Consider the following 11,518-nt stretch of genomic DNA (forward strand, 5'->3'; position numbering starts at 1 on the left):
ATGGTGGAATTAGGGTTTTGGCTCCGTATCTGATCATTTGGGGGTACTTAGGTATATATAGGAGGAAGGAGTACGTCGGTGGAGCAACAGGGGGCCCACGAGGGTGGAGGGCGCACCTGGGGGGTAGGCGCGCCCCCTACCTCGTGGCCTCCTCTTTTGTGTCTTGACGTAGGGTCCAAGTCTCCTGGGTCTTGTTCGTTGAGAAAATCACGTTCCTGAAGGTTTCATTCCATTTGAACTCCGTTTGATATTCCTTTTCTTTGAAACCCTAAAATAGGCGAAAAACAGCAATTCTGGGCTGGGCCTCCGGTTAATAGGTTAGTCCCAAAAATAATATAAAAGTGGATAATAAAGCCCAATAATGTCCAAAATAGTAGATAATATAGCATGGAGCAATCAAAAATTATAGATACGTTGGAGACGTATCACATACCTACCTATGGATTGAGTAAGATCCTTCAAGTGAGTTGTCATCGGTGCATGCAATAAAAATTGCTCTCTAAATATGTATGATCTATTAGTGTGGAGAAAATAAACTTTATACGATCTTGTGATGTTGAAGTAATAAAAGCGACAGACTGCATAATACAGGTCCCTATCACAAGTGGCAATATAAAGTGACGTTCTTTCGCATTAAGATTTTGTGCATCCAACTATAAAAGCGCATGACAACCTCTGCTTCCCTCTACGAAGGGCCTATCTTTTATTCTTGTCTTATACCTTATGCAAGAGTCATGGTGATCTTCACCTTTCCTTTTTACGTTTTATCCTTTGGCAAGCACATTGTGTTGGAAAGATCCTGATATATATATATCCAATTGGATGTAAGGCATCATGAACTATTATTTTTGACATTACCCTTGAGGTAAAAGGTTGGGAGGTGAATATATAAGCCCCTATCTTTCTCTGTGTCTGATTAAAACTTTGAACCCATAAATATCACGTGAGTGTTAGCAATTGTGAAAGACTAAATGCTGGTTGAGTATATGAAGTTTGCTGAATCAAAGCTCTGACATAGACCCTTCCTGAAAATTGTTTGATGACTAATAACACGGTTTGTTAGTTTTCAAGAAATTTTATGATCTATATTTTAATATGTGAATAGCTTGTTACTTGATCATGAGAAGTCCTATGAGTTGAGCTACTGTTATGATATATAATGATGCTAGAAAAGATGATTGAAATTACCATTGATCAAACTTGTGCACCTGCTAGCATTCACACTTCATAAATTCTCTCTTTTATCATTTACCCACTCGAGGACGAGCAGGAATTAAGCTTGGGGATGCTGATACGTCTCCAACGTATCTATAATTTATGAAGTATTCATGCTATTATATTATCTGTTTTGGATGTTTATGGGCTTTATTATACACTTTTATATTATTTTTGGAACTAACCTATTAACCGGAGGCCCATCCCAAATTGTTGTTTTCTTGCCTATTTCAATGTTTCGAAGAAAAGGAATATCAAACGGAGTCCAAACGGAATGAAACCTTTAGGAGAGTTATTTTTAGAACCGAAGCAATCCAGGAGACTTGGAGTAGACGTCAGGGAAGCTTCGAGGAAGCCACGAGGAAGGGAGGCACGTCCTACCCCCTGGGCGTGCCCCCCACCCTCATGGGCCCCTCGTGGCTCACCTGACCGACTTCTTTTTCCTATATATATCAATATACCCTAAAAACATCGAGGAGCAGAATAGACCGGGAGTTCCGTCGCCATAAGCCTTCGTAGCCACCGAAAACCAATCTAGACCCGTTTCGGCACCCTGCCGGAGGGGGGAATCCCTCTCCGGTGGCCATCTTCATCATCCCGGCGCTCTCCATGACGAGGAGGGAGTAGTTCCCCCTCGGGGCTGAGGGTATGTACCAGTAGCTATGTGTTTGATCTCTCTCTCTCTCTCGTGTTCTTGATTTGGCATGATCTTGATGTATCGCGAGCTTTGCTATTATAGTTGGATCTTATGATGTTTCTCCCCTTCTACTCTCTTGTAATGGATTGAGTTTTCCCTTTGAAGTTATCTTATCGGATTGAGTCTTTAAGGATTTGAGAACACTTGATATATGTCTTGCATGTGTTTTTCTGTGGTGACAATGGGATATCACGTCATCCACTTGATGTATGTTTTGGTGATCAACTTGCGAGTTCCATGACCTCGTGAACTTATGCATAGGGGCTGGCACACATTTTCGTCTTGACTCTCCGGTAGAATCTTTGAGGCACTCTTTGAAGTTCTTTGTGTTGGTTGAATAGATGAATCTGAGATTGTGTGATGCATATCGTATAATCATACCCATGGATACTTGAGATGACATTAGAGTATCTAGGTGACATTAGGGTTTTGGTTGATTTGTGTCTTAAGGTGTTATTCTAGTATAAACTTTATTATAGATTGAACGGAAAGAATTGCTTCATGTTATTTTACTACAGACTCTTGAATAGATCGATCAGAAAGAATAACTTTGAGGTGGTTTCGTACCCTATCATAATCTCTTCGTTTGTTCTTCGCTATTAGTGACTTTGGAGTGACTCTGTTGCATGTTGAGGGATAGCTATATGATCCAATTATGTTATTATTGTTGAGAGGACTTGCATTAGTGAAAGTATGAACCCTAAGGCTTGTTTCAACGCATTGCAATACCGTTTTCGCTCACTTTTATCATTAGTTACCTTGATGTTTTTATATTTTCATATTACAAAAACCTATATCTACCATCCATATTGCACTTGTATCACCATCTCTTCGCCGAACTAGTGCACCTATACAATTTAATTGTCTTGGGTGTGTTGGGGACACAAGAGACTCTTTGTTATTTGGTTGCAGGGTTGTTTGAGAGAGACCATCTTTATTCTACGCCTCCCACCGGATTGATAAATCTTAGGTCATCCAATTGAGGGAGATTAGCTACTGTCCTACAAACCTCTTCACTTGGAGGCCCAACAACGTCTACAAGAAGAAGATTGTGTAGTAGACATCACCAACCGGACACACGAACAAGGGGCCTACTAGGCGCCGAGGCCCGGCCGGACCCAAAAGGGTCCGGACAATCCCTGCCATCGCGCTGCAGCTCGCCGGCCGATGAAGACGCCACCGCCTCCTCGCCACCAACACTAGGGAGCAGCGTCGCCGCGTACTGAGCTGCCGGCCCGCCCTAGCTCAAATGGAGCCCGGAAAGGCCCAGATCTGGACCGCGCGGGCACCGCCGGCCACCGGCACCGCCACGCAGCCCCGCGACCAACAGCCGCGCCGCCGCACCAAGAACCCCAAAGCCCGCGAGAATCCCGCCGTCGAGCCACACCGTGGCCGGTCAAGCAGCATCGCCGTCATCGGGAGGCCCCCGCGCCCCATGCGTGTGGGGGAAAGGAATGGCCCGCCGCCGCCAGCCCGGGCGGACCAAGCTGGCGGCGACGGTGGGAGAGGGACTGGGAGGGGCCCGGAGGAGAAGGGGTCCGCCCGTCGCCCGTGGGGTGGGGTGGAGTGGGGCTCATCCTTTGTCCTCCGCCATCCCAATTCCAGATGGAATGTAAGGGCATCTCCAGCCGTTGTGCCCCCCAGGAGGCGTTTTTTCGGCCTCCTGGGAGGCACCGGCGGATTTTTTGCATTGGGGCCAACAATTTTTCCAGTCGTCCCCCCACCCAACCGACGAACGCACTGCGCACACGCCCATCGAGCTCGACCGCCGCCGCTTCGTCCTCGTCGCCGCGCATGCCCAGCGCGCCCGCCAGCTCCGACAGCGGTAGGAGCACACGCTCCTCCTCGGCGCACACGTTCTATAGCCCGATGATGTCCGCCCCCGTCCACGCTCCCGTAGCACCTCCTCCATGCTCCGCCGCTGGCTCGCGTCCAGCCCGCCCGACACCACCTGCTGCGGCTTCCGGGCCCTCGGGCTGCCGACCAGCCGGCCGCTCCTGTCGAGCTTGCTCGGCGTCCGCAACGCCTTTGCTTTCAAGATCCCCTTGGGCCGCGGCTGCGTGCACGTGCCCGTGTCGGGGCCGCTCCGGCGCGCGGCCTCGCGCTCCGCTCTTGCTCCTGCTTCAGGGACTGCGGCCACCGCGGGCGCCATGGAGAACAGCGCCGCGTTGAACGTCGCCCAGCGGCGGCTGCCGTCCCTCGCCCGGCGCCGACCCGGGGGCGCGCGCAGCTGGGGCGCCCGCTGGCTACCCCGCCTCCGGCCACGAGGACGGCGCCCAGCCGCACTTCCCAACGGCGGCCTCGGCGCGCCCCTGACTAGAGACAGCGCGGCCGCCCGGGCCGAGTTGCGGCGCATGCGGGCGAGCACCAGGGAGACCAGTAGTGGCGAGGGACTGGAGATGGCGGCGAGGGCGCGGGGAGTGTGAGGCCGCCGTGGGCGCGCGGTGGCGGCAGAGCGCCGGCGCCGGCGACGCCAGGAGCAGGGCGAGGAGGGGCTGCATTTGTGAGCGGTGGTGGTGGTTGGAGTGGAGGCTGTCACGCGGGCGTGGAAGAATGAGCTGCATATGGGTGGGGCCTGGAGAAAAAGGGTGAAGAGAGGGAGTGGGAGGCTGACTGTGGGCCAAAGGCATGCAAAATTTTCTCTCTCCGCCCCCAAAGGCCCCCCGATGGGCTGGGTGTGGCCTTTGACTGCCGGCTCTAACTTTGGCCAAATCCGGCGAAATCTGGGCTATTGGAATCACGAGTGGGCGAAAATTTAGCCGCCGGCGGCAAAAAGGTGGTCCTGGGGGGCCTCGTGGGGGGCCGGCTGGAGATGCCCTAACATTCCGGTCACTCTGGGCTCTGGGTACGGAATGCGAGCCGGATCCATCTCGGACGAGGTCTGGCAGGGACGCCGCCGGCATATTGTTGCCCTTCCAGGTTCCAGCCGCGGTTGGGTTAGGGGCGACCTGCCTTTCGGCGGAGGGGGAAAGGCGATCCGTCGGAGGAGGTGGCTCATCATCTGGCTGGGATCTATGGCTCTCCTTCGTTCCTCTGCCCATGCAACAGCAAGGATTGGGAAGAAGCGAAGCGAAGATCTAGGATTGGGGTGATTCAGGAGATTCGTATATGAGGCAGGCTCCTCCAGACCTCCACCCACCCAGCGGAAGCTCGCCGAAAGGAAGAGGCGGCGGCGGCGGCGAACTGCGTGATGGGGTGCATACACACCGACCTCCTGCAGGACACCGCTGCGTTGCTCTGGAAGCGCATCCTCCTCCGCGCAACAGAGTCCGGGCAGAAGAGCGTGGTGATCCGGCCGGCGCACGACGCCACGCCGAGGCATTCAGTGGCAGCAGGAATCCGTCCACTGCATCCCCCGCACACCTCCCTGTGCTCCACTGCGCAGGCGTCGTCCGGGTGTCCGTCAAGGGCGAGGTTTGTTGCTCTCTGATAAAATTGTACTACTAGGAAAATGTGATATCCTTGCACACGGGTTTCAACTTTCAAGTTTAACAATTAGATGTACCACTGTGCAAGTTATGTTTATAAGGGTGTGATTAGTCGATAGTTGGGCTTAAGTACTTTCAGTTTGCTAGTACTAGTTTTGAAAGAAAAAGGAAAATCCAAGTCGAAAGAAAAGTTCATGTGCTGAACTTTTTATTTGATATAGGTTGAACCACAGTTTACATACACGACGAACGTAGATTTACTTGTAAAATGGAAGACAATACACGACATAACACGATTTCTGTCGAGAAAAAGTAAAGCATTATGTAAAGGAAACTAGTCTTATGTCATTCTGCAGCAGCAACATCTCAGCAATAGAAAATGTTTGTAGTTTTTGCTCAACTCTGCAGTGATGAAAATGCGTCTTTGATTGCGGCGACTTCAATATAAACGTCTTGCATCGAGGGGCGATATTTAGGTATCTCCGCAGCACACAGGAGGCCAATCTTAACGAGCCTGATGATGCAGCTCATTCCAGCCATTTGATGATGATTTTCTTGGTGCACAGCCCTTCCTGTTTCTTCATCTTGGTCTGCATAACAGGGAATGGTTCTCGGATCTAGAATCTCACCAATCTTTTCAGGAAATGATTTTTCCACAAAATTGTAAAGGCTCAGGCCATCTTTAAACATCTCATCAGTTGGACGCTTTCCTGTGAGCATTTCTAAGATGATAACTCCATAGCTGTATACATCACCCTCAGCGGAGATTTTGCTCCCAAAGCCATATTTTGCAAATATTTATAGTATTGAAACCATTAATTAAAAAAAATTAGAACTGGAACACAAGAATCAAAAGATTTCTAAGGAAGCTAAAGTTAATTTTTCATAGAGGCTATAAGATATTTTCCAAAAATATATATCCTATATAAAGAAATTGTTACCTGGTGCAATGTATCCAACTGATCCTCTTGGTCCAACTAAGCTTGTAGAACCATCAATTGTTGAAGTATAACTGTGTACGAACTTAGTCAACCCGAAGTCGCCAACACATGCACCCATGACATCATCCAGAAGGACATTGCTTGGCTTCAGATCACAGTGTGTCATAGGAGGCGTGCAATGGTTATGCAGGTAATCCAAAGCGGCTGCTATGTCCACTGTTATTGCTATCCTTGAACTCAAAGACAAGGGCCTTTTGAGATGATGCTCGTGGAGTGTTGGATGGAGCCAACTTTCAAGGTTGCCATTAACCATATATTCAAGGAGAAGAGCTTTGAACTCATGCCCTGTCAGATCACTTGTCGAGCATACAGTGATCACCCTCACAAGATTACGATGACGAGTGTTTCTGAGTGCCTGACATTCAGCAACGAAGCTTTTCGTCGCTCCAGGCTGATCTAGTTTGAAAACTTTGATGGCAACTGCATGTTCTTCAGATTCGATTCTACCTTTGTATACGGACCCATACTTTCCTGAACCAACCAAGTTGGCTAATGAGAAACCATTTGTTGCTTTCACTAAGTCAGCATATGTGAACTTCTTTAACTCCTCAAAGGATGGATGATCTTCTTGTTTGACTTTCTTTCTCTTCTTCAAGAAAATGACTCCAAAACATGATAACATCACTAAGGCAAGAACAGAAAATCCTACTATATTCGCAATGTTGGATCTATGCCTTTGTTGAGAGGCAGCTGTGTGGCAAAGTGGCAAACTCAATAGTGGCGAGACAGCACACAACTCTTTGTTCCCTTGGACGAACACCTTGCTTGCATTTTGGAAGATCCCACCAGTTGGCATGGGTCCCTCCAGGTTGTTGAATGACAAATTGAGAAGTTACAGGGAGCTGAAAGCCTCAAAGAAGTCTGGAACTTGACCAGACAAGTTGTTTCCAGAAAGGTCCATGTCACTGATGCCTTTCAGTGCAGTGAAAGATTGAGGGATTCGCCCATCAAGTAGATTACCTTCCAGGTGGAGGGACTCTAAATGGAGGCAGTCGCCCAGAGTTGAGGGAATTTCTCCAGTCAACAGGTTGTTGGAAATATCGAGGGGGGAAAGGTTGATTAATTTGCCAATCTCCACTGGTATATGCCCAGAGAGTTTGTTGCAAGAGAGATCAAGACCTTCAGAAAGTGTGGAAACAGTAAATAGTTCTTTTGGTATTGTTCCATCAAATGAGTTGCAAGAGAGGTTTAGGGTGTGTAACTTATTGCACTCTGCTAAAGCTACTGGGATGGGTCCACTCAAATTATTTTGATGCAAATAGAGCTCACTTAGTTGGCCGAGGTTATGAATTGAAAGTGGGATTTGGCCAGATAGCTTGTTTCCTGATAAGCTTAGAACGAACAAGTTTGAAAGGTTTCCAAGTGAGTCAGGAAGGGTTCCAGTAAGCAGATTGTGCTCCATGTAAAGAAGTTTGAGGCTACTAAGGTTCCCTATCTCATGTGGTATGGTGCCAGATATTTTATTCGCTGTCAACAATAGAGATTCTAAGCTTTTTGGAAGATTGCCTATGGACTTTGGCAGTTCACCTTGTAAGTTGTTCGCGTCTAAGCGTAAAATAGCCAGCTTTGTACAACTGGCGAGCGAGTGGAGGAAAGTCCAGTCTCCAGCTTCGAGTTGGTTCTTGCCTAGATCTAGTTCAGTTAAGTCGGGCAAAGACCCAAAATAAGGAACAATACCATGGAATGCATTGTCACGGAGATTAATTCTCTGAAGATTTGTGGTCTCAGCCATTGAAGTGGGAATACGACCTCCGAATCTGTTTCCCTGAACAATGAATGCCTGGATGTTTGGAAGGGTGTGGCCAATATTTTCTGGAATTTCTCCTGTTAAGATGTTATTGCCCATGCCAAGGTATTTGAGTGTCGATATATCATAGAGAGAGCCTGGAACGGCTCCTGATAAGTTGTTGTTAGTCAGATCTAATTTTTCCAAGCATGGGATTTTACTTAAACTCCATGGAATGTTGCCTTGCAAGTGATTCCCTGCAAGCAAAAGCTCAAGAAGGGAAGAAGAGTTCCCAACAGAGGAAGGTATTTTTCCTGTGATATTATTGAATGATAGGGACAGAGTTTGCAATGGCGAGGTGGGTGAGAAAGGTGGAATTGATCCAAAGAAATTATTTCCGTTTAAAATTATGATTTCAAGAGATGGGCTGTTGAAGAGAGAAGGAGGTACCTCTCCATCGAGGTCATTGCTTCCCAATTCCAGCCATCCAAGTGATGAACTATTTGCTAAGAGAGGCGGGATGCCCCCAGTTAGGCTGTTGTTTGCCAGCACAACAAAGTAGAGTGATGGGCTGCTTCCAAGTGAGTAAGGAATACTGCCCGTCAACTTGTTGCCAGGAACGTACAGAGCATAAAGCTTAGGAAGCATGCCGAACCCATCTGGAATGCTTCCATTGAGCATGTTGTTATCGAGTAAGATGTCTGTGAGATTTAAACAGTTGGTCAAACCTAGAGGTATCTCCCCCTGGAGGGAGTTACTTCCGAGATCAATAGTCTGAAGGCTAGAACAGGTAGAAAGAGAGTTCGGTATTACGCCAGCAAGATTGTTATTTGGAAGGGAGAGCTGAGCAAGGTGACGCAGATGACCTACCTCAGGCGGGATCCCACCATTCAGCAGGTTATCCTGGAGGTTGATTCTTGCGAGGAAAGTGAGATTACCAATGCAGGGTGGTATCTGGCCATTCAGGCCTAGCGATTCAAGGTCAAGTGCTGTGACACGAGATGCGTGCTTCTTGCCACAGGTGACACCAGGCCAACTGCAATACTGGAGGGTATTGTTCCACGAGGCGAGGACTTCGGTATTGTTAGAAAGGTGGTTCTTGAGACAAAGGAGTGCCTGGAAGTCCTTACCAGATTCATCACCCAGCAGGGTGCCATCTAATGAAGAAGAAGGGGCAAAAGAGGTCAAGAAAGTGAGGAGGACGGTGGCTGTGAAGAGTGATGAACTGAGAGTCCCTACAGGTACAGGAGCCATCTGTGTGCTACCGCCGTTGTGGATGTTGCTACCGAGTTTTGCTCTCCTACAGATTTCAGCAGTAGCAGTGAGCATGTGCATATTTATAAGGGGGCTAGCTTGGAAACCTGCCTTCTCTGCACCTCTCATCCAAACATCTCATATGGAAGATTGAAGATAAAAAAAACAATCTCAACTACGTTCCACGCCAGCCCTTGGAACGTGGACTGGTCTTCTCGTGCACAGCGATTTAACCGTCTCAACTACGTTCTGCCATCTTTTGAAGGAAAGAAAACACAAATCTATTGCCACTGAGGAGTCACTGCTGCCGTTCAATCACATGTTTTTTTCTCTTTCCGTGTTCCTCTTCACTTGCTATTATCCTGCCACCGCTTTGGTATTCTTTTTTGGATAGGTCTTAGATTTATAATACCTTCTTCCAATGTTAATGAAAAGCATGCTGTCTGCCTTTTTGCCCACAGAATTTTTTTGACACAATGAATAGCCAGAATAGGTCTATTAGATTCGTCGGTTAAAAATATGTGTTTCATATCTCGTTTATCTACCTGATACTATTAACCCTCCACGTTGACTAATCTAATTGGAACGTGAAGAAAGAAACAGTTACCTTGAATTTACAAGTACAACTTAATTGTGCATGTTTTCTAAAAACTAAAAGAAAGCACTGTTATATTTTTTTTGTTTCAACGGCAATAATGGTTGTGTTATTATTTTCACTACATCCTTGTGTTTTTCCTGTGGCTCACCGAAACAATATCTGTTACATTCTCGTATTTTGAATTTCCGTAGGATTTTCCAACACGTTATGATATCTAAATTCTACGCTTTTCAATTCCTGAGATGGAATCTGAGTCTTTTTTCCTTTTCTTTTCACAGCTAGAAATCTGTTTCTTGTTTTTGCTGTCTGCGACTGGCTGATGGCGACATAAAGTAGTACCGGACATATGGTGGTTATTTTTTCCGGATTTTCGCCTGCAGCAGTTAACGTAGCGGAGAGACTAATTCAACTTTGGAGGGACTCAAAATTTTGCAAGCAGTCCCGGTCTAGGTTTGGCAGTATAGAAGCCTCGCCATGGCCTCCTCCCAACTCCCATCACTACAACTTCAGCTTCTCCCCCTGATTTTTAATGCACCAAGCGTGCAAGACTCGAGGCTCTGGAAAAAAGATGTCCCGAAGGGCGAGCACTTGCCGTATACCAACTCAGCTGCTCACGATCCAACTCATTCTGCTAGTTTTCTTGATTGGTGGCAGCCTCCCCAGCACAGCAATAGCTTATCTTCTTGGTGTGAGGAGCGTACACTACCGCCCGAATCCCCTTGATAAATCGGGAAACTGTGAGTATAGTAGTATACTGAAGTCATTACTAACAGCAATTAAATTGTGAGTAGGAGCATGTGAAGGGTATTGCTATCCCGTTCTGACCTCTTGTTGAATGCTTATCAACTAGTATTTCCTTTTACCATTTCTGCAGTAAATCCTCATGGCGAACCAGAAACCGCTGGAGCAAATCCTCGTGGTTCCCGAAGGGTCCCTTGGGACAGAAGAAATCACAAGCACAGAGGCTGAGAAGTGTGGACGCAGTGAGACAAAGGGATTAGTTGATGGGCGTGCTACTTGTACTTGTGAGCTATGCAGCTTGTTAAACAAAGTTTATATGCAACTAGTCATTTCTGTTTCTTTGTCCTTCGAGGGACTTGTTAATGGTATACTCCACAATTGGTATGTCCGTTGTACTGTATTATTGGAACACACTTGTTTGTGGAAAGGCTATTCAAACAACTTAATCGATTGACCAACGGAGGTTATGGACGCGTTTGGTTACCTGCATCGTTTTTTGCCACTTTGCATACTTGTCCCAGTTGGGCAGGCAAAAAACCATCATCTACACTTTGTTTGGTTGCTTGCATATAGGCTGCCTGCATTAGGGGAGTATTTTCTGCCTGCTCTTTGGTTGCGAGCATTGGCTTGGCAGATGGAAGTGCCCGGTGTTTGGTTGCAATATGCGCATTTATAACCCCTAAAAACACGTATGCACAGTTGAGATCACCTCTATTCACCCCTTAAAAAAGATCTCATCTAATCCAACCTGCTCCTGCGTTCGAGGCCGGCTGCCGCCGGCCACCGATCGCTTGCTTGATCGTCTAATCTCTTCTCGAGAAGGGTAGGGGATATGCAAGCGCCTCGTGTTGATCTCTG

General features: G+C 47.5%; 1 protein-coding gene and 1 pseudogene across 1 annotated transcript; one reads left to right on the forward strand and one right to left on the reverse strand.

Moving 5' to 3' along the window:
* Nucleotides 1-2,664: 2,664 nt before the first annotated feature.
* Nucleotides 2,665-11,144, forward strand: LOC147960384 (uncharacterized). Its single transcript, XM_087534539.1, has 3 exons — nucleotides 2,665-5,326; nucleotides 10,198-10,656; nucleotides 10,794-11,144. The coding sequence occupies exon 1, from the start codon at nucleotides 3,823-3,825 to the stop codon at nucleotides 4,336-4,338; it is 516 nt and encodes a 171-aa protein (XP_087390665.1). The 5' UTR covers nucleotides 2,665-3,822; the 3' UTR covers nucleotides 4,339-5,326; nucleotides 10,198-10,656; nucleotides 10,794-11,144.
* LOC125522368 (uncharacterized) lies at nucleotides 5,333-10,189 on the reverse strand (annotated as a pseudogene).
* Nucleotides 11,145-11,518: the final 374 nt, after the last annotated feature.

The sequence above is a fragment of the Triticum urartu genome, chromosome 7A, assembly GCF_056163025.1.
Source record: "Triticum urartu cultivar PI428250 chromosome 7A, HENAU_Tu73, whole genome shotgun sequence".
Classification (NCBI taxonomy): domain Eukaryota; kingdom Viridiplantae; phylum Streptophyta; class Magnoliopsida; order Poales; family Poaceae; genus Triticum; species Triticum urartu.

Bases quoted from the DNA above. Each gene is read 5' to 3' on its own strand.
- LOC147960384 (XM_087534539.1), top strand. From the start codon at position 3,823: ATGCTCCGCCGCTGGCTCGCGTCCAGCCCGCCCGACACCACCTGCTGC.